Source organism: Carcharhinus amblyrhynchos, chromosome 1, assembly GCF_965287045.1.
Source record: "Carcharhinus amblyrhynchos chromosome 1, sCarAmb.v2.hapA, whole genome shotgun sequence".
Classification (NCBI taxonomy): Eukaryota; Metazoa; Chordata; class Chondrichthyes; order Carcharhiniformes; family Carcharhinidae; genus Carcharhinus; species Carcharhinus amblyrhynchos.
The window spans coordinates 13,369,863-13,392,904 of NC_137324.1; the positions used below are offsets into that span (position 1 = coordinate 13,369,863).

General features: G+C 46.6%; 1 protein-coding gene across 1 annotated transcript in view; it reads right to left on the reverse strand.

The window, feature by feature from the left end:
• Positions 1-626: 626 nt before the first annotated feature.
• adisspb (adipose secreted signaling protein b) overlaps positions 627-23,042 on the reverse strand; it is a 131,496-nt gene continuing 109,080 nt past the window's right edge. The window contains exon 5 of the mRNA XM_080197067.1: positions 627-1,103. Within this exon, the coding sequence (XP_080053193.1) occupies positions 1,003-1,103 (101 nt within the window). The 3' untranslated portion in view covers positions 627-1,002. The remainder of the gene's footprint in view (positions 1,104-23,042) is intronic.

Sequence of the window (23,042 nt, forward strand, 5' to 3'; positions counted from 1 at the left end):
GAGCATAGGAGGATGAGGGGTGACCTTACAGAAGTTTATAAGCCCATGAGGACATCGATAAGGTGAATAGCCAAATTCTTTTCCCCAGGGTAGGGGAGTCGAAAACTAGACGGCATAGGTTTAAGGTGAGGAGGGGAAATAATTAAAAGGGACCTGAGGGTGCGATATCCAGAGGTGCGATCAGATGGGAGAGGCGCCTGACGGATCTCACTGTTCTATTGTACAGAACATGATTAGCACCCTCTAGTGTGAGCAGTTGGCCTTCCAGTGGAGAATTGACTACCTACTCCCTCTACTGGCGGGAATCAGATCGTGCATCACTTTTTTCACAAAGTGGCGCAAGATTTCATTTGTGGCCTCGCCGAAAAAAGAACAGATCTGAATCTCTCACACTTGGTTGGCACTTAAAAATCTTATTGGTGAGATCGCCCCCTACGTGCTTCACCGCCCACATGTCTGCCCTCTGAAATGGCTTAGCAAGCCTGTCAGCTAAGCCAGCAGCTCACCACTACCGAGGGCAATAAAGAGTGGGCTAAAACCGGAGTCTTGTCAGAGACACACACATTTGTGGACTGAAGGCATTCTGGCAGGAGTGCAAGTTAAAATAAATGCAAGCTCTTTAAGAATGGATTTCATTTATTTATTTCTCTGATATGACAAAATAAACACATTCTGCATTGTACTCCATTATACATTCAATACATATAATCCCCTGAATCATCCCATGTATGGCAACACAGACAGTTCCCACAATATTTCCAAAGACACATTTGCTGACACTTCCTTTGCACTCTTCAACCCAAACCCCCCTCCCCCTCAAATGGGGACGTTACGTTTACAAGCAGAATACTGAAGTACCAAAATAAAGAGGGAGAGCGAGAAAGACCAATCTTCGATTATAGTTAAAACTTTGCGGGTTATTTCACAGCTTAGCGAGTGCAACATTGTGCGGTAACAAGGCGTGGCTTCATAGTTGAATGGAGCAGGCAGTCCTGGCGTCCGCTAATCAAATCCCTGCCAGTCACTTTGCTCGGAGTCGTACTCTGGTTCGGAGCCTATGCACTTGACGCCTTCCAACAGCATGGGGGTTCCGTGGAGCCGGTCTGAAACACAAGACGGGACATGTAGATTTCCGCGGGCTTCGGATAAACTGCTCGTGATTTGACTTACAGGGAACTAGCTGATGCATTGAGCCACTTTCCATTCATTCTCTAGAACTCGCATATACGCTTAGTGCTGGGGTAGTATGATAGCCATGGTGTGGAGATGCCAGCATTGGATTGGGGTAAACACAGTAAGAAGTCTCTCAACACCAGATTAAAGTCCAACAGGTTTATTTGGTAACAAATGCTACTAGCTTTCAGAACTCTATTCCAACAGCACTCCAAAAGCTAGTGGCGTTTGTTACCGAATAAACCTATTGGACTTTATTCTGGTGTTGAGAGACTTCTTTCAACATGGTGGCACAGTGGTCAGCACCACTGCCTCACAGCACCAGAGACCTGGGTTCGATTCCCAGCTTGGGCGCCTGTGCGGAGGCTACACATTCTCCCCGTCTCTGCGTGGGTTTCCTCCAGGTGCTCTGGTTTCTTCACAGCCCAAAAGATGTGCTGGCCAGGTGAATTGGCCATTTTCAATTGTCCCTTAGTGTCCCAAGATTAGGTGGATTTGCCATGATCAATGTAGGGGGATAGGACAGGAGAGTGGGCCCAGGTTCTTTTAGATAGTTGGTGCAAACTTGATGGGCCAAAATGGCCTCCTTCTGCATTGTAGGGATTCTATGAACACGTCTCACTAAAACAGATTAGCCAGTCATTTGACCATCCTTTGGCTGCATCATTTTACATTAGAACACTAATGATACACTTGGCTACAAAGCATTTTTGGATGTCCAGAGGTCATGAAATGTGCTATATGTCACCTTCTGGAACCTTGCTGATCTCCATTCACCCCGTAGCCCAGTGAGGAATTATCAGTTGAAAAAGTCATGGGGAAATGTGAGCAGTGTTTTCTCCATAGAGAGATCTGAGAATGGAGTTGGCCGAAGGGCCTTTTCTGTACTGTACAACTTGGGTGGGGGAGCGGGGGGGGGTGGCGCAATGGCCTAGTAGTATTACCGCTGGATTACTGATTCAGAATCTCAGTGAATGTTCTGGAGAACCCAAACAGAAAATGCTGGAAAATCTCAGCAGGTCTGGAAGCAACTCTCCTTACAGATGCTGCACGACCTGCTGAGATTTTCCGGTGTTTTCTCTTTTGGTTTCCGATTCCAGCATCCGCAGTAATTTGCTTTTATCCAATGCTCTGGGGAACCCAAGTTCAAATCTCACCACGGCAGATAGTGGAATTTGAATGCAATAAAAAAAAAGTGAATTAAGAATCTACTGATGACCGTGAAACCATTGTCGATTATTGGAAAAATTCATCTGGTTCACGAATGTCATTTAAGAAAGGAAATCTGCCGTCCTTACCTGGTCTGGCCTACATGTGAGTCCAGAGCCACGGCAATGTGGTTGACTCTCAACTGCCCTCGGGCAACTAGTGATGGGCAATAAATGCTGGCCAGCCAGTGATGCCCATGTCCCACAGATGAATAAAAAAAAAAATGACTGACTCTATGGTTTGTCACACAGAATGGCTGTGACAGGGACACCACCAAAGTCCATTGAATGAGTCAAGTTAGTCTTTCCCTGATCAGTGAATCTAAACTGTTTATAGTCCTTTGACAGTACAGAAGTGGAGTATTGCTGAAAAAAGAGAGACGTGTTGAAGCTTTTAATCTTGCGCTCATCAGGACACTTTGCATGAATATGGACGAGGGAGAAACAGCCAGTTATACAGTATGAATCATGAAGCCATCGTCGATTGTCAGAAAACCCCATCTGGTTCACTCTTGTTCTTTAGGGAAGGAAATCTGCCGTCCTTACCCGGTCTGGCCTACATGTGACTCCAGAGCCACAGCAATGTGGTTGACTCTCAATTGCCCACTCAAATGGTCTTGCGAGACACTCAGTTCAAGGGCAACCAGCAACGGGCTGGCCAGTGACACCCATGAATGAATTAAAAAATATTTAAATAATTGAACTTAAATTCTCCGCTAGATCTGATTCACAGGTTCAGGCCTCTGAATAACCAGTCCAGTAGCGTAACCACTGTGTGTATTGTTCTCCAGTGAGAATTATACAGTGTTTTTTTAAAATTCATTCATGGGATATAGGCATCTCTGGGTGGGCCAGCAGTTGTTGTCCACCCCTAATTGCCCTTGAAATGAGCCACCAGCTTGGCCATTTAAGAATCAACCACATTGCTGTGGTTCTGGAGTCACATGTAGGCCAGACCAGATAAGGACAGCAGATTTCCTTCTCCAAAGGACATCAGTGAACCAGATGGGTTTTTCCAAAAATTAATTCCAGATTTTTTTTTTGAAATTCAAATTCCACCATCAGCTGTGGCAGGATTCGAAACGGGGTCCCCCAGAACATTAGCTGAATTTGTGGATTAATAGTGATAGGTCCACTGGGCCATCGCCTTCCCTTGAATTTAACATAGAACATAGAACACTACAGCACAAACAGGCCCTTCGGCCCACGAGTTGCGCCGATCACATCAACACCTATCTATAACCCCCAATCCCATAAAACCCCATATACTCATCCAGAAGTCTTTTAAAAGACCCCAGCGAGTTCGCCTCTACCACCACTGACGGCAGCCGATTCCATTCACTCACCACCCTCTGAGTGAAAAACTTACCCCAACATCACTTCTGTACTTTCCTCCCCGCACCTTAAACCTGTGTCCTCTTGTAGCGACCATTTCAACCCGGGGAAATAGCCTCTGAGAATCCACCCTATCTATTCCTCTCAACATTTTATAAACCTCTATCAGGTCGCCTCTCAACCTACGTCTCTCCAGGGAAAAGAGACCCAGTTCCCTCAACCTAACTTCATAAGGCATGCCTCCCAGTCCAGGCAACATCCTTGTAAATCTCCTCTGTACCCTTTGAATTTATTGAAAGATGATTGCCCCACACCTAGGTTGCTGTCCATCTAGGGGATTTGCACAGTAACGTCATTGACTGTAAGCCTACCTGTGACACTAATAAAAAAAACTTTAAAAATCTTTCAAAAATGAAGACAGTGCAACTTGAGGGCCCAATGATCAGGAAAGGCTGGCTCTCGCTTCTCTCGCAAAGGGAACATAGAACATTACAGCACAGTACAGGCCCTTCGGTCCTCAATGTTGTATCGAACTATATCCGAACCCAAGCTATCCCACTTCCTATCATTCTGGTGTGCTCCATGTGCCTATCCAATAACCATTCGAAAGTTCCTAAAGTGTCCGACTCCACTATCACAGCAGGCAGTCCACTCCACACCCCAAACACTGAGCGAAGAATCTACCTCGGACATCCCTCCTATATCTCCCATCATGAACCTTATAGTTATGCCCCCTAGTAACAGCTACATCCACCCGAGGAAATAGTCTCTGCACATCCACTCCATCACCCTCATCATCTTATAAACCTCTATTAAGTCACCTCTCATCCTCCTCCACCCTAAAGAGAAAAGCCCCAGCTCCCTCAACCTTTCCTCATAAGACCTATAAGAGGAAGACTGAGGTGTGGCCTGATGGAGATCGTTAATTTTGGGAGGGGATCTGATAGGTTGAGAAGATGTTTCTACTTCAGGGGGAGGTCCATTACTCAAGGCCGTGAATACAAGCTGGTCACTAATGAAGCCAATCGTGAATTCAGGAGAAACTTCTCCCAGGAAAGGTGCAGTGAGGACTCACCGTCATGGGAAGTGGTTGAGGTGAATAGCTTGGGAGAAAGAATGGAAGGGTGTCAATCATCATAGAGTCCCTACAGTGCAGGAGGCAGCCATTTGGCTCATCGGGCCTGCACTGACCACAACCCCACCAAGCCCTATCCCCACAACCCCACATATTCAGCCTGCTAATTCCCCTGGTAAAGGATCAATTTAGTGTGGCCAATCAACTGAACCAGCCCAGTTTTCCGAGGAAGGGGGATGAAATAGGGTGAAAGGAGGATTGTACATGGAGCATCAACAGTGGCACAGAACCCAACTAGGGCGACATGGTGGCAAGCACTGCTGCCTCATAGCAGCAGGGACCCAGGTTTTCCCAGCTTGGGTCACTGTTTAGAGTCTGCATGTTCTCCCCGTGTTTGTATGGGTTTCCTCCAGATGTTCCAGTTTTGTCCCGCAGTCCAAAAGACGTGCGGGTTAGGTGGATTGGCCATGCCAAACTGCCCCATACTTGCAGGGGGACTAGCCAGGATAACTGCACGTGGGCACAGGGCCTGGGTGGGATTGTGGTTGGTGCAGAGTCGATGGGCCGAATGGTCTCCTCTGCACTGTAGGACTTTATAGTCATGATATGGAGGTGCCGACGTTGGACTGGGATAAACAAAGTAAGAAGTCTCACTACACCAGGTTGAAGTGCCCACTCACCAGACGAAGGAGCAGCGCTCCGAAAGCTAGTGGTTTTTATTGCTGAATAAACCTGTTGGACTTTAACCTGGTGTTGAGAGACTTCTTACTGGGATTCTATAGTCCCCAGATGTCCTTTAGAGAACCTGCGAACACTGACTCCAGTCCCACTCTTGGTGGTTGACCCTTAACGTCTCTGGAATAACTGAGGATGGGCAGCTAATGCTGCCTTGTTTGCTTGGGCTGATGGTGTATAGGATGCTGTACAATGTCTGTATGTGCCTCAGTGTAGGTGCAATAAAGGGGAGAAACAGGACGGTGGTCAAATGCTTTCAGGAGGAATATAAACTGGAACACACCTCAGCCCGTCTGGGCTTTGTTCAGAGGTGAAAAGTGTGGGATAATATGAGGGCAGAAAGCCAGAGTTCTAAGGAAGGGAGTGTGCTGAGTTGTAATGCTGGTACTGGGGTGTGCTTTCCCACCTATTCCAGCAGGTGTCAGTGTAGGCCATTCAGAGCAAATGCACCAAAATTGATCCAAGATTCTCACAGGTATCAACTCGCACACAGGATATTTGGAGATTACATTTCCTTCTGTGTTTCTTCACGTTCTCCCCCTAACATTGAGCATCTTTCTCCCAGTCCGATGGCTCAGGGGAACACTAAAGAGGTTGCAGCATTGCCCCAAGAAAAGTCTATTTATTAGCGTCATAATAAATAAATTTATTTTTTATTTTAAAATAAAAAATTAACACTGCAATGAAATTACTGTGAAAATCCCCTAGTCGCCACACTGTTTGGGTACGCCGAGGGAGAACTTATAGCATGGCCAACGGGTGGGACTGGATCGCGCGGGGTCGGGACAGAGTGGTCAGAGAGACACTGTTCCCATCGGACTGTGGGAGGAAACTGGAGCACTCGGAGGAAATGGTGGCGGAGAACGTGCAAACTCCACAGAGAGAGTGACCCAAGACGGGAATCGAACCCGCGTCCCTGGGTTCCTAACCACTGTGCCACCATATGGACAAAGTTAGGGTCGTTAGAGTTTAGAAGAATGAGGGGAGATCTCATTGAGACGTATAAGATGATGAATGGGATGGATAGGATAGAGGTGGAGAGACTCTTCCCGCTCAAAAAAGACAGTAGGACTAGGGGGCACAGCCTCAAGATAAAGGGGAGGCGGTTTAGAACGGAGTTGAGGAGGAACTTCTTCACTCAAAGGGTGGTGAATCTCTGGAATTCTCTGCCCGTTGAAGTGGTGGAGGCTACCTCGCTAAATATTTTTAAGACGCGGGTTGATGGGTTTTTGATAAGAGAAGGGATTAAGGGTTATGGGGAGAGGGCGGGAAAGTGGAACTGAGCCACGACAGATCAGCCATGATCTTATTGAATGGCGGGGCAGGCTCGAAGGGCTAGATGGCCTACTCCTGCTCCTATTTCTTATGTTCTTATGTTCTTATGTTGTCAACTCTGGTAACACAATCTGGGAGGTGTGTAACCATGTGACCCAACATTTACCACCTTCACTCCAAATGGAATTTAACAAAAAAAATCATCAAATCGCCACACCAAAAATAAAAGTCTTTTCTTCCTCATCACGAACACTATTTCTATTTAAAGTCTCAGAACTGCGGGGCTGGGAGGGAAGCTGATCAAGGACAAGGTCAGGAAACAAATCTTCACACAGCATGACCAGAGGTTTCAGGTAAATACAAGGACGTTAAAAAAAAAAGCAGCAGGATTAGGCCATTCGGCCCACCGAGTCTGCACCACCATTCAATAAGATCATGGTTAATCCGAAAGTGGGGCTCATCTCCGCATCTTGTCCCTGCGGGAGCAACTCACCTGGTCCCATTCTCCTGCTTTTGCTCCAAAGTCTTGCAAGTTCTTCCCCCAGCCCTCCATTCAACTGTTCATCCAACTGCGCTTTGGAAACCACAGCTGAATCTGCCCCCACCGCACTATTGGCATTCCGGAGCCTAACCACTGGCTGCGTAAGAAAGTGATTCCTTTTATCGCTCCTCCTCCTTTTACCAATCACCTTAAACCTGTGCCCTCTGGTTCCCCATCCTTTGGCCGAACATTTTCTCTCTGACCATTCTGTCCAGGCACCGCATGATCCGAATCCCTTATCAAATCTCCTCTCAACCCTCACTTCTCCAAGAACAATCCCATCATCCCTAATCTGAAGTTCCTCATACAATTCCAAGGGAGGCCAATCAGCCCATCAGTTCTGCCCCAACTGTCCATTATACCAGGCCCTATCTCTGTGACTCCACATATTTAGCTCCCCTCCCCCCCCCCTCAATCCCCCTAACTAACTCTCTGTGACAGAGTACCTTATCCAGGGCCTTTCCCCCCCTGCCCTATCCCCGTACCTCATGCATTTAGCATAGTTAATCCATCTAACCTACACATCTTGGAACTCAAAATGGGCAACTCCGCATGACCAGTTCACTGAACCTGCACATCTTTGGACTGTGGGAGAAAACTGGAGCACCCAGGAGGGAACCCACACAAAGAATGTGCAAACTCCACACAGACAGTGACCTAAGCCAGGAACTGAACCCAGGTCGCTGGCGTTGTGAGGCAGCAGTGCTAACCACTGTACCACCCTGGAACCATTCTTGCAAATCTTGCTGCATCCTCTCTACAGCTTCCATTCTCTCGCCAATGTGAGATGCCCAAGACTGGACACAATGCTCCCATTGAAGGTGAACCAGTATTTCAGAAAGATTTGTCACATCTTCCCTGCTTGTGTAGTCAATGACTCAATTTATGAAGCCCAAGACCCCACTGAATATTTTAACCATTTTCTCAATCTGCTCTGCTACCTTTAGTGACTGTGCATATACTGTCCCAGATCCCTCTGATCCTACACCCCTGCAGAATTATATCCTTTATTTCCTCTCTTGTTCTCCTATCGACGGCACGGTGGCACAGTGGTTAGCACTGCTGCCTCACAGCGCCAAGGACATGGGTTCGACTCCCAGCTTGGGTCACTGTCTGTTTGCACTTTCTCCCAGTGTCTGTGTGGGTTTCCTCTGGGTGCTCCAGTTTCCTTCCAAAGTCTGAAAGAAGCCATTGGCTGTGCTAAATTCTTCCTCCGTGTATCATAGAACATAGAGTATCATAGAGCCCTACAGTGCACAAAGAGACCCTTCAGCCCATCGAGTCTGCACCGAACACAATCCTACCCAGGCCCTAACCCCATATCCCTGCATATTTTACCCACTAATCCCCCTAACCTACGCATCCCTGGGCACTAAGGGGCAATTTCTTAGCATGGCCAATCAACCTAACCCACACATCTTTGGACTGTGGGATGAAACCGGAGTACCCGGAGGAAACCCACACAGAACCTGCGTCTTTGGTGCTGTGAGGCAGCAGTGCTAACCACTGTGCCACCAATAGGAGAACGAGAGAGGAAATAAAGGATATAATTCTGCAGGGGTGTAGGATCAGGGGGATCCGGGACAGTACGTGTGCAGTCATTAAAAGGTAGCAGAACAGATTGAGAAAATGGTTAAAAAATATCTGAATAGGTGCTGGAGTGTGGCGATTAGGGGATTTCCACAGTAATTTCATTGCAGTGTTAATATAAGCTGACTTGTGACACTAAAAAAACTACCAAAATATGTATCATTTTACACTTCTCTGCATTAAATTCCACCTGCCAGGTACCCACCCATTCCCCCAGCCCATAGCTGTCCTCTCGAAGACTATCACCATCATTCTCACAGTTTTGAATTGTCTGAAATTGTAATGAGCTATTAAAAGATGACCAGAAGATCAGAACAGGAATTGGGTTTAAAGAGGACACAGAGTGCCTGAAGGGATTGCCATTGCTTCAATCCTCAGCAGCTAAAGGCCTGGTCATCAATAGTGGAGCAATTCAAATCAGGAATGTGTAAGGGACTGGAGTTAAAAGGAGAGACCTTAGAGTTTGGTGTGATGGGGGGGGTGCGGGGGTGGGGGGGTGCAGGGGTGGGGGGAGGTAATCTGTGGAAACAGGGCCAAGGTAGTTCAAATCATCTCTTCAACTCGGGAAAGATACTTGAACAATCGATAGTCGCGGGTGAGGTGCCTGAAGATTGGAGAGTGGCAAATGTTGCGCCGTTGTTTAAAAAGGGCTGCAGGGAAAAGCCTGGGAACTACAGGCCAGTGAGCCTCACATCTGTGGTGGGTAAATTGTTGGAAGGTAGTTTGAGAGACAGGAGCTACAGGCCTTTAGAGACGCAAGGACTGATTAGGGACAGTCAGCATGGCTTTGGTGAGTGGAAAATCTTGTACTGGTTAGAGTTTAGAAGAATGAGGGGAGATCTCGTTGAGACGTATAAGATGACGAATGGGATGGATAGGATAGAGGTGGAGAGACTCTTCCCGCTCAGAAAGGACAGTAGGACTAGGGGGCACAGCCTCAAGATAAAAGGGGGGCGGTTTAGAACGGAGTTGAGGAGGAACTTCTTCACTCAAAGGGTGGTGAATCTCTGGAATTCTCTGCCCGTTGAAGTGGTGGAGGCTACCTCGCTAAATATTTTTAAGACGCGGGTTGATGGGTTTTTGATAAGAGAGGATTAAGGGTTATGGGGAGAGGGCGGGAAAGTGGAACTGAGCAGCGACAGATCAGCCATGATCTTATTGAATGGCGGGGCAGGCTCGAAGGGCTAGATGGCCTACTCCTGCTCTTATTTCTTATGTTCTTATGTCTCACAAATTTAATTGAGTTTTTTTGAAGGGGTAATCAAGACAGTAGATGAGGGCAGTGCAGGTGATGTTGTCTACATGGATTTCAGCAAGGCCTTTAACATGGTAGGTTGTTGCATAAGGTTAAATCTCACGGGGTCCAGGGTGAAGTATCTAAATGGATACAAAATTGGCTTCTGGCAGAGTAATTGGAGAGAGTTGTTTTTCAAACTGGAGGCTTGTGACTGGTGGTGTGCCTCAGGGATCTGTGCTGGGTCCACTTATTTGTCAATTATATTAATGATTTGGATGAGAATATAGGAGGCATGGTTAGTAAGTTTACAGATAATATCAAGATTGGTGGCATAGTGGACAGTGAAGAAAGTTGTCTCTGATTGCAACAGGATCTTGACCAATTGGGCCACTGGGCTGACAAATGGCAGATGGAGTTTAATTTAGATAAACGCGAGATGATGCATTTTGGTAGATTGAACCAGGGCAAGACTTACTCAGTTAATGGTAGGGCACTGGGGAGGGTTACAGAACAGAAATCTAGGGGTACATGTTCATAGCTCCTTAAAAGTGGAGTCACAGGTGGACAGAGTGGTGAATAAGACATTGGGCATGTTTGGTTTCATTGGTCAGAATATTGAATACAGGAGTTGGGATGTCTTGTTGAAGTTGTACAAGACATTGGTAAGGCCACACTTGGAATACTGTGTGCAATTCTCATATAGGAAGGATATTATTAAACTAGAAAGCGTGCAGAAAAGATTTACTAGGACTTAAAAGGAGAGGCTGGATAGACTAGAGCTTTTTTTTTCCTGGAGCATAGAAGGCTGAGGAGTGATCTTACAGGTCTATAAAATAATGGGGGGCACAGATCTGCTAGACAGTCAATATCTTATCCCAAAGATAGGGGAGTCTAAAACTAGAGAGCATAGGTTTAAGGTGAGAGGGGAGAGATACAAAAGTGGCCAGAGAGGCAATCTTTTCACAGAGGGCAGTGAGTGTCTGGAACAAGCTGCCAGACATAGTAGTAGAGGCGGGTACAATTTTGTCTTTTAAAAAGCATTTAGATGGTTACATGGGTTAGATGGGTATAGAGGGGTATGAGCCAAATATAGGCAATTGGGATTAGCTTAGGGGTTTAAAAAAAAGGGCGGCATGGACAAGTTGGGCTGAAGGGCCTGTTTCCGTGCTGTAAACCTCTGATTCTACGAATCCTTGTTCAATTTTATTTGATCTCAAAGCCGCTCTGATTTCGGAAGCCTGGCTTGCCATGCCGTAGACCCCTCCTCCACCACAGGCTTCTCCACTTACCTGAGACCTCCTTCCACACCTCAAGGCCCTGTGCTAATCCACCACAGGCCCAAGCATCAATGCAGACCCAAACCTCAATCACAAGTTTCTGCACTTCCTCACCAATGGCCTGGGTTTGCAAAACCTCACTTACTGTACTGTCTGGAGACAATACACATCTCTTTAAACTGTGATCAGTGCTCCTACCACTCACATTGTCAGCCACTTCAGGTCTTGAACAGCAGGTTAGGTGTAAGGATTCGCATTTTAATCAGTAATCTCTAAACTGTCTGTGCTTTATATGCTCTGTCTGAGGCCAGAACTCTCCATTCACCTGACGAAGAGGCTGTCCCCTCGAAAGCTAGTGAGAATATTATCAAATAAATAGGTTGGACTAAAACCTGGTGTTGTCAGACTTTTTACTGTGTCTCCCCCACAGCTCAGGCACCCTGTACTTCCCTCCACCTCAGGCCTGTCCCTCTACCAAAGGCCCCTCCAAAATAAAAATTACAGACAGACTGCTTGTTCAGAAATCTACCAACCCACCCACCTGACATCAACACTTGCCACTTACTAGTCTGTCGTGTCTTTCTCACTGGCTCCGTGCAGAGTTTATAATTAAGAGCAGTCTCACTGTGTGTAGGAGTAGGTGAAGCAATTCTGAACATTGTAATTATTTGACAACTGCTGCATTGTGCCTGAAGTTAATTATTCCGCACTCTCATTGTTAACAAACCATCTTATAGATACTTAATGTTCATCGTGTTAACCTTCCATCTGGTTCTCTCCTGGGACAAAGTGCAATCCATCATTAAATCAGGTGAGATGGTTATCTTTCTTTGACAAGATCAGCATTTCACATGTGGGCCCCATGCCCAGGACACTGTCATGGTTGACAAGGGTAACGGGAATGACAGGGAACCAGGTCGCCTTGGTGACGAAATGGCCAACTTGGGTTTTTATTAATCTTCAGCTAGACGGCAAGTTTTATTTTCTGCAAGCGATAAGAATTATTCACTCGGAAACAGGGCTGGGGGAAAAGGGTTGCAGAGACAAGAGGTGGGTGAGAGAGGGAGAGAAAGACAGAGAGAGAGAGAGAGCGCGCGCGAGAGAAGGGACAGAGAGAGAGAGAGAGACACACACACACAGAGAAAGGGATGGGTGAACCAGGCAAAGAAGAGGAGAAAATAACAGCAAACGAAGAGGCAAAAGATTCCAATCAAACTATCTGTTAAAAAGGGCCAAAGCCTTTTGAAGGAGATTGCCTGTCACTTCGAGATGGAGCTGCTGTGGGCCTTTGTTCAGTGCAGTGTGGATTGGAGATCATGAAAATCAATATCTGATTGCAATCAGGAACGCCCCTCCCTCCCCCCCGAACCCCCTCTGGCCTGACCCTCAGAACTTAATCCACTGGCCACTCCCTCAGCCCCTCTCTTCCTCTATCCCCCACCTCCAGTGGGGTCACAGGGACCACACCCCCTCCCCCGGAGAGGGGTGGGGGAAGGGAGGGGGAAGGGGGGTTGGGTACATCGCAGAGACCGTGCCCACCTTTCCAGTTGCATCCAACGTTTCCAGTCAGAATTTGAAATTGCTGACCTCCACTTGGGAGCAGGGGGCCTCGCCTGGCTATCACCAACAGTAAACAGTTGGCGACCAGGCAGCCTGTGATCCCCGTGTGATACTCGTTGAATTCAAGAAAAGGTGACAGATGGTAAATTAGAGCACGTTCCGAGCTTGATGAATCTTAGTGAGCGAGTCAATGAGCACGTCCTAGTGACAACACTGGCTCCATTCCATTCCTCTGCTGCCAGCCACATGCCAGCTCTGAGGGGCAGCACCATGCCACTGGGCCTCCAGTCCAGCAAGTCCCAACATAATGGTACACCCCCATGCCCCGTCTTGCATTCTACTAGAGAATTAATTCTATTACATTCTGGCCAGACACACCAACACACTAGAATACAAACACTCATTAACGCAATGGAATACACACACTGCTAGTTCATTCTCCAGCATACTCTGATAACCATTAACTACAACAAATGTGTATGAAAAATAGGGCTGCGTAGATAGAGTTGGCAGTCAGAATCTTCCCCCCAAGAGTTGAAATGTCTAATACTACGGGGACATGCGTTTGAGGTGAGGAGGGGGGAAAATTCAAAGGAGATGTGAGGGGGCAATGGTAGACGCCTAGAATGCACTGCCAGGGTAGTCAAGACAGAGGGAATTTAAGGGGCTTTTAGATAAGCACATGAACAGGCTTGAAATAGCAGGATATGGACCAACAGAGGCAAAAGGGATTTGTTTAATCTTTCGTCATCTTCTGCACAACATTGTAGGCCGAAGAGCTTGTTCCTGTGCTGTGCTGTTCTATGACGTGGAGATTGGGGTGGGCACAGTAAGTCGTCTCACAGCACCGGGCTAAAGTCCAACAGGTTTATTTGGAATGACTCACCTGACGAAGGAGCAGCGCTCCGAAAGCTCGTGATTCCAAATAAACCGGTTGGGATTTTAACCCGGTGTTGTGAAACTACTTACTGTACTGTTCTATGTTTGAATACATTATGGGTTCTTTATTTTCCTCCTTTGACAAAACTGTTAGCCCTTGCAACCAGGTAAGCCCCTGGATGTCGTGGCCTCCTGACCTTCAGGCATTTAATGGTATTTGCAATCGGAGAACTAAGGCAGACATTGTTAGTGCTGGGATTGAAATGTTGCCCTTCCAAATTAGGGCAATCCACATCAATCCTTTTGATTACATAAAACACAAAATTCCACAAAGATAACATCACAGATGCAAGTGTGGGTCCGAACTGGGACCAGAACATTAGTTTGTTGCTGCAAAGTCACTTGCTGTACTAAAAATAATGGAAGTATGCAATGATTTGAATTAAACCGCATAATTAAACAACAGCAACGTGGCAATTAAAGATCCAGAAAAGAAATGAGAAGGATCAATTAATTTGCCCTAAACAGCTTAAAGTTAAGTAACTTTGAATTAAGTAGGCGTCAAGTGTATATAAAGGCACTCACTGCCCCACTGTCACATTCAACGACAAAATATACTTGCCTTAAAAAAAAGAAAAAGGGTAAGCAAGCAAGGGAGCTGGGCTAAACTTAAAGTTTATTTTATTTAGTGTCACAAGTAGGCTTACATTAACACTGCAATGAAGTTACTGTGAAATTTCCCCTAGTCGCCACACTCAATGTAACTAACCAGCATGTCTTTCAGACTGTGTGTGTGTGTGTGTGTGTGTGTGTGTGTGTTTGGGGGGGGGGGCAGCAGGGGGACCCAAGCACCTGGAGGAAACCCGCACATACACGGGAAGAACTCTGCAGTGACCCAAGCCGGGAATTGAACCCAGGTCCCTGGTCCTGTGAGGCAGCAGTGCTAACCACTGTGCCACCCAAACTTTTAGGGATCCGCTGTTAAGCTTTAGCTGGAGGTGCTGTGTCTAATGCTGGGCAGCATCCGTTGTGAAGCATAGAAAATAGGTGCAGAAGTAGGCCATTTGGCCCTTTCAGCCTGTACCACCACTCAGTGCAGATTCAGCCATGATCATACTTTCAGTATCCCACTCTCGCTTTCTACACCTTGGTCCCTTTAGTCACAAGGGCCACATCCTGCTCCCTCCTGAACATATCTAATGTTCCAACATCTTTCTGTGGTAGAGAATTCCACAGGTACACAGGTTCCACAACTCTGAGTAAAGAGATTTTTCCTCATCTCAATCCTGAATGCGGTACCTGTTATTCTTAGACCGTGACCCCCCCTGCTCTGGACTTCAACATGGGAGATATTCTTCCCGCATCTAGCCTGTCCAATCCCATCAGGATTTTAGACATTTCCATGAGATCCCCTCAAATTCTTCTAAGTTCCAGTAAATACGAGCCCAGTCAATGCAGTCTCTCTCTTCATATGTCAAGGCTTTGAAGAGGGTGCAGGGCAGATTTTCCAGAATGGTACCAGGGAGCTATGCAGGAAAGAGAAGCTGGGATTGTTCCCCTTGGAAGCAGAGAAGGGGAGATTTAGTGGAGATGAGCAAAGTTGGGGGGTTTGGACAGAGTAAGTGAGGCAATGGCCTAATGGTATTGTAGCTAGACTATTAATCCTGAAACTCAGCTGATGTTCTGGGGACCCGGGATCGAATCCCGCCACGGCAGCTGGTGTGATTTGCATTTAATAAAAAAATCTAGAATTAAGAATCTACCAATGACCATGAAACCATTGTCGATTGTCAGGAAAACCATCTGTTTCACTAATGTTAAAGTTTTATTTATTAATGTCACAAGTAGGTGACATTAACACTGCAATGAAGTTACTGAAAATCACCACACTCTGGCGTCTGTTAGGGTACACTGAGGGAGAATTTAGCACGGTCAATGCACCTAACCAGCAGGCCTTTCAGACTGCGGGAAGAAACCAGAGAACCCGGAGGAAACCCACGCAGACATGGGGAGAACATGCATACTTCATGCAGACAGTGACCCAAGCCAGGAATCGAACCCGGATCCCTGGCACTGAGAGGCAGCAGTGCTAACCATTGTGCCACCGTGCATCCTTTAGGGAAGGAAATCTGCCACTCTTACCTGGTCTCACCTACATGTGACTCCAGATCCACAGCAATGTGGATGACTCTCAAATGCCCTCCAAGGGCAATACATACTGGCCCAGCCAGCGATGCCCAAGTCTCACAAATGAATAAAAAACAGAGGAGAAACCGTCTGAATTGGGAAGGATGCAGATTTAAGCTAATTGGGAAAAGAACTGGTGGCTGCAGAGAGTTTTGTTTTTGGTGATCTGGAAAGCGCTGCCAGGGAGGAGAGTCACTAAATTCCAAAACGGAATTTTTTTGTCCATTGAAGAGGCAAAATTTGTAAGGGCTGGGGAGTGGGGTTATTCAGAGAGCCCAAGATGGACAGAATGGCCTCTCTCTCTGTAATCTGCATTATTCTTCGAATGCCAATGAAACCTTCCTCAGCTCCTGGCCATTTCCCGATGCCAGGCCACGTAGGGAGTGCTACGCTGGGTGTTTGTTCTGCTGATTTCGCTGCCAACCATCTCAGGCAGCCAGCACAAGGTGCCCATGTTGTCATGGGAACTCCCTCCCCCGCAAAATATTCTGAAGCCCCGGGGAGCCACATCTGTCCATCAACCTTGTCAAGCCAGGCTGAGAGGCCAATCAACCTGGAATGTTCAAGCAGTTAAATCCAAAGAAGAATTGAGTAGGAATTAATGGGTGCTTTTCAAATTGGCAGGCAGTACCTAGCAGGGTACCACAGGGGTCGGTGTTGGGACCCCAGCTATTCACAATATATTCTTCAACATATGGATGAGGAAACAAAATGTAACACCTCAAAGTTTGCAGATGATACCAAGTTGAGCGGGAGGGTGAACTGTGATGAGGATGTAGAGATCTTTCCGCATGATCTGGACAGGGTGGGTGAGTGGGCTAATCAATGGCAGATGCAGTATAATTTGGATACATGTGAGCTTATTCACTTTGGAAGCAAAAACAAGAAGGCAGATTACTACCTGAACAGCTGGAAATTGGGAGAGGGGAGTATGCAGTGGGACCTGGGTGTCCTTGTGCACCAGTCACTGAAGGTAAGCGTGCAGGTGCAGCAGGTGGTAAAGAAGGCAATCGTATGTTGGCCTTCATTGCGAGAGGTTTCGAGTACAGGAGTAGGGATGTGTTGTTGCAATTATACAGGACTTGGTGAGGCCACACCTATAGTATTGTGTGCAGTTTTGGTCTCCTTTCCGGAGGAAGGGTGTTCTCGCTCTCGAAGGAGTACAACAAAGGTTTACCAGGCTGATTCCTGGGACGGCAGAACTGATATGTGAGGAGAGATTGACTAGGTTAGGATTGTTTTTGCTGGGGTTCAGACGAATGAGGGGTGAGGATCTCAGAGGCTTACAAAATCCTAACAGGTCTAGACAGGATAGATGCAGGGAGGATGTTCCTGATGGAGGGGGAGTCCAAAACCAGGGGTCACAGTCCGAGAATTCGAGGTAGACCATTTAGGACGGAGATGAGGAGACATTTCTTCACCCAAAGAGTGGTGAGCCTGTGGAATTCATTACCACAGGAAGTAGTTAATGCCAAAACATTGAATGTATTCAATAGGCAGCTGGATATAGCACTTGGGGTGAATGGGATCAAATGTTATGGGAAAAAAGCAGGATTAGGCTGTTGAGTTGGATGATCAGCCCTGATCGTAATGCTCCTATTTCCTATGTTTCTATGATCCCTAGAATGCAGGAGGTGGCCATTCGGCCCATTGAGTCTGCACCTACTTTCCAAAAAGTGTACCTCTGCCCTACAATCCCACACATTTAGTGTGGCGAATCCATCTAACCTACACATCTTTGGATATTAAGGGACAATTTAACATGGCCAATCCATCTAATCTGCACATCTTTGTCGTGTGGGAAGAAACTGGAACAAACCCACACAAACACAGGGAGAATGGGGTGGCATCGTGGCACAGTGATTAGCACTATTGCCTCAGTGCCAGGGACCTGGGTTCACTTCCCAACTTGGATCACTGTCTGTGTGGAGTCTGCACGTTCTCCCCATGTCTGTGTGCCTTTCCTCCAGTTTCCTCCCACACTCCAAAGAGGTGCTGGTTAAGTGCACTGGTCATGCTAAATTCTCCCTCAATGTACCCAAATAGGCGCCAGAGTGTGGCGACTACGGGTTTTTCATAGTAACTTCATTGCAGTGTGAATGTAAGCTTACTTGTGACAATAATAAATAAATATATAAACTCCACATGGACAGTCACCCAAGACAGGAGTTGAACCCAGGCCCAGTGTGCTGCCAGGATGGTTTTAAAGCAGATGTCAGCACACAATTAACAAGCACTGCTGCCTCTCAGCTCCAGGAACCCAAGTTTGACTCTGGCCTCAGGTAATTGTGTTCATGGAATTTGTGTGCGTGTTTGTTTCTGGAACTTGGGGCTATGTTGGGTGTAACAGAGAGCAATGAAAGTGGACTGTGCTTTGTACTGAATGGAGTTAATATATCTGAACGTGACTGCAACTCGAGGATTCGCCTGTGGGCCAACTTGAGAGATCTGATAAAAGCAGAATAATTACCCACTTTGTGTGATTATTGCGGGATTCGCCCTCGACAAGGCAGTACAGGGTTGCTTTTCTAAACAACTTTAATCAGTGTGATCTGAAGTGTTACTTCAGAGGCGCACAGTCACTCACATCTCAAAAAGAAAGTCAGTATTTTTTCAGAATCCACGATTGGGAAGATGTAATTGCATGAAATTATGAGATAGGAAGGCTGGGGGGAGAAAATGGAAATCTGTAACAGAATGGTGTAAAGTACAGAGCTGCAACAGGAAGGCGAATGGGATGCTGGCCTTCATAGCGAGGGGGATTGAATATAAAAATAGGGAGGTCTTGCTGCAGCTGTATAGGGCATTGGTGAGGCTGCAGCTGGAGTACTGTGTGCAGTTTTGGGCGCCGCACCTGCGCAAGGATATTTTGGCCCTGGAGGGAGTGCAGAGGAGGTTTACTAGGCTGATACCGGAGTTGAGGGGGTTGAGCTATGAGGAGAGGCTGAATAAACTAGGCTTGTACTCGTTAGAGTTTAGAAGAATGAGGGGAGATCTCATTGAGACGTATAAGATGATGAATGGGATGGATAGGATAGAGGTGGAGAGACTCTTCCCGCTCAAAAAAGACAGTAGGACTAGGGGGCACAGCCTCAAGATAAAGGGGGGGCGGTTTAGAACGGAGTTGAGGAGGAACTTCTTCACTCAAAGGGTGGTGAATCTCTGGAATTCTCTGCCCGTTGAAGTGGTGGAGGCTGCCTCGCTAAATATTTTTAAGAAGCGGGTTGATGGGTTTTTGATAAGAGAAGGGATTAAGGGTTATGGGGAGAGGGCGGGAAAGTGGAACTGAGCCACGACAGATCAGCCATGATCTTATTGAATGGCGGGGCAGGCTCGAAGGGCTAGATGGCCTACTCCTGCTCCTATTTCTTATGTTCTTATGTTCTTAAATGCACTGTATTAAATGTATCGTAATATATTTTCAGTGTCAGTTTATAGTTTGCTTTGACTGTATACGATCACCTTTTATCTGCTTGTCATAATAGCCTTTAAAATCGTTTAGATATGTTTGATTTACCTTCAGATAGGAATTTTAAAAAAAAATCATTGCTGTAAGGATGGCACAGTGATCATTAGCACTGCTGAATCACAGCACCAGGGACCCGGGTTCAATTCCAGTCTTGGGTGACTGTCTGTGTGGAGTTTGCATGTTCTTCCCATGTCTGCGTAGGTTTCGTCCGGGTGCTCCGGTTTCCTCCCACAGTCCCGAGACGTGTAGGTTAGGGAATTAACAGGATAAATACGTGGGGTTATGGGGCTAGGGCAGTGGGAGAGTTGGTGCAGACACGATGGGCCGAATGGCCTCCTTCTAAATGATAAGGGGTTTACAGCATGGAAACAGGCCCTTTGGCCCAACCTGTCCATGCCGCCCCTTCATGACCTGTTAATCTGTTTTTAGTAACACTGGTTTGAGAGTTAAGTATTGGCCAAGGAACCAAGGATAATTCATCTTCAAACTAGTATCGTGGGACATTCCCAATCCACCTGACAATAGAGAGAGAGAGCCTCAAGTTGAAGTTTCATCTGGAAGGCAACATCTCTTCATGCAGCCCTGGAGATTTGTGTGTTTTAGTCTCTGGAGTGGGATTTGAACTTGGCTCATCCACCTTACAGGAAAACTAAAAGCTGGAATCTGAAGCAAAAATAGAAAATGCTGGAAAATCTCAGCAGGTCTGACGGCATCTGTGGACAGAGAATAGAGCCAACGTTTTAAGCCTGGATGATTCTTTGTCAACAGAGATTTATACTATTGGGGTTAGGGTAGCATGGAATTGAACAAAGAATGTAAATGAGGAGAAATGTAAATGTACAGAGGGCTGAGAAGGTGTTGTTAAGTGATCAGAATAGCAGAACAGGGCTGCAGATTGTTAAAGGACTGCACTGAAGGGGGTGAGATGGTGCGGACAGTCGGAATGGAGAAGTGGAAAAATAGAACTGAGAAAGATGGATGACAAAATGGATGAAATTAAATAAAATAAATAGAGATGGGTTGAAGGTGGAGGAGAGAGAGTTCATCCTCTGAAGTTTTTGAACTCATTGTTCAGCCCAGAAGGGTGTAAAGTGCCCAATCGGAAGATGGGGTGCTGTTCCTCCACTTAGCATTGGGGTTCGCTAGAACATTGCAAAAGGCCATGGATGGATATGCGGACAGGAGAGCAGAGTGGTGAGTTGACATGACTTAGAGGAATGTGAACCGTGGGTGACAGAGTAATGCAATAATCCCCAATCTCCCAAAGGATCTGTGGGACAGAGGGAGAACATTTGACTCAACCTGTGACAATGTAAATGCTCCAATTGAGCCTCTTCTCATCTAAACTCATCAGAATTGCCTATTCCCTTCTCCCTTGTATACTTGTCTACTTTCCCCTTAAATTCATCTACACTATTCACTTCAACCACTCTCCCCTGTGGCAGCAAGTTCCACATCCTCACCCATCTTTGGGTGAAGAAGCTCCTTCAAAATTCCCTACTGGATTTATTGCTGACTATCTTGAAATGAAATGTCGCCGGAGCATCACCCTCCCCTTTTGAGGGGGAGGGCTGACTGATTTAACCTGAGGGTCACTGTACTTCAGGCGAGGGGCAACATTGAGAAGGCGGGGCCTTCATGAATAACCCCAGCCGGTACAGGAATTGAACCAGCGCATCACAACTCAGCTGTCCAGCCAACTAACCCCTGACTATCGTAACACTCTACATATGGTTTTATCTAAATCGATCAGTGGGTTGCCAGGACTGTTTCAGTGGTTTCATAGAACACAGAAAAACCACAGCACAAACAGGCCCTTCGGCCCACAAGTTGCGCTGATCATATCGCTACGTACTAGGCTTACCTATAGCCCTCAATCCTATTAAGTCCCATGTACTCATCCAGAAGTCTCTTAAAAGACCCTATCGAATTTGCCTCCACCACCACCGATGGCAGCCGATTCCACTCACCCACCACCCTCTGAGTGAAAAACTTACCCTTGACATCTCCTCTGTACCTACTCCCCAGCACCTTTAAACTTGTGTCCTCTCGTAGCAATCATTTCAGCCCTGGGGAAAAAGCCTCTGAGAACCCACCCAATCAATACCTTTCAACATCTTATACACCTCTATCGGGTCACCTCTCATTTCGCCACATGTTCTCCCGATTCCAACCACCCCGTCCAGTCAAATAGCTCTTTGTCACCCAGGTCCAATCTTTTTTTTGTCACTCTCTTTTGTGTTTCTCCCAATAGCATTCAAGAGATTAAATCTTGAAGTTCCAGAAGTCTTGAAGGACTGCCAACCCTAACATGTCACCTCAAGCTTACAGGTTTCTCAGAGCCCATGTAAACAGTTAATTAATCCTTTAACCAACCGTGCATTCCCCCTCCCTGTCGCAACAGTCCAGAACTTTGCGATGGAACATTTCAACGTATCTCTGTCCCAGAAGGTGTAGGTTCAAGCTTCACTCAATAAACCCAAGCATAGAAATCTAGTTTGACAGTACTGCGGGAGTGCTGCACTGTCATTAGTGCTGTCTTTCAGGTGACATGTTAAATTGAGGCCCTTCTGTCACCTCAGGTGGGTGTAAAAGCTCCCTTGAAGCTATTCAAAAGGGCATCCCCCCCTCCATGTTCTGGCCAACATTTTTCCCTGAACTAATATCACTAAAACCAATGATCTTATATTCACGCCGCTGTTCTGTGGGAGCTTGCTGTGCGCAAATTGGCTGCCAGGTTTCCTACATAACAACAAAGATGACCTGCCAAATGTTACTCATTGGCATCAACTTGGGAGGCTACAAGGTTGCTATAGAAACGCAAGATGGTGGGTGGAATTTTCCCATCCCACCCACCACAGGAATCGTAGAGGACAAAACACAGACCAAGAAGAGGTCCACTGACCTTGGCGGGATTATCCGGTCTTTGGGTGAGCGCGACGGGAAGATCCCACCCTTAATGTTTACTTCACTTCGCTTGAAGCCTCAACTCAGTCACCCAGCCGAACCAGCTAACATTTACATCAATAGTGGCACAGTGGTTAGCACTGCTGCCTCACAGCAACAAGGACCCGGGTCCATGTCCTGGCTCGGGTCATTGCCTGTGCGGAGTCTGCATGTTCTCCCTGTGTGCTCTGGTTTCCTCCCAGAGTCTGAAAGACAGCGGGTTAGATGCATTGGCCGTGCTAAATTCCCCCTCAGTGTATCCAAAGAGGCGCCGGACTGAGGAAATTTTCACAGTAACTTCATTGCAATGTTAATGTAAGCCTACTTGTGACAATAATAAATAAACCTAAAAAATAAACCTGACACAATGACTGGTAGCGCAACACATAACCCAAGCTGCAAGGCGCACTTTGCAATCACTCAGATCATTAAAATAAATCTGAAATATTTCTCCCTCAAACCAACAATCAGTAAAACATGGATTATTAGCTCACTGCCATTTTGCTGTTTGTGGCAGCGTTATTTTAACTGTTCATTCAAGGGAGACCTAGGCTT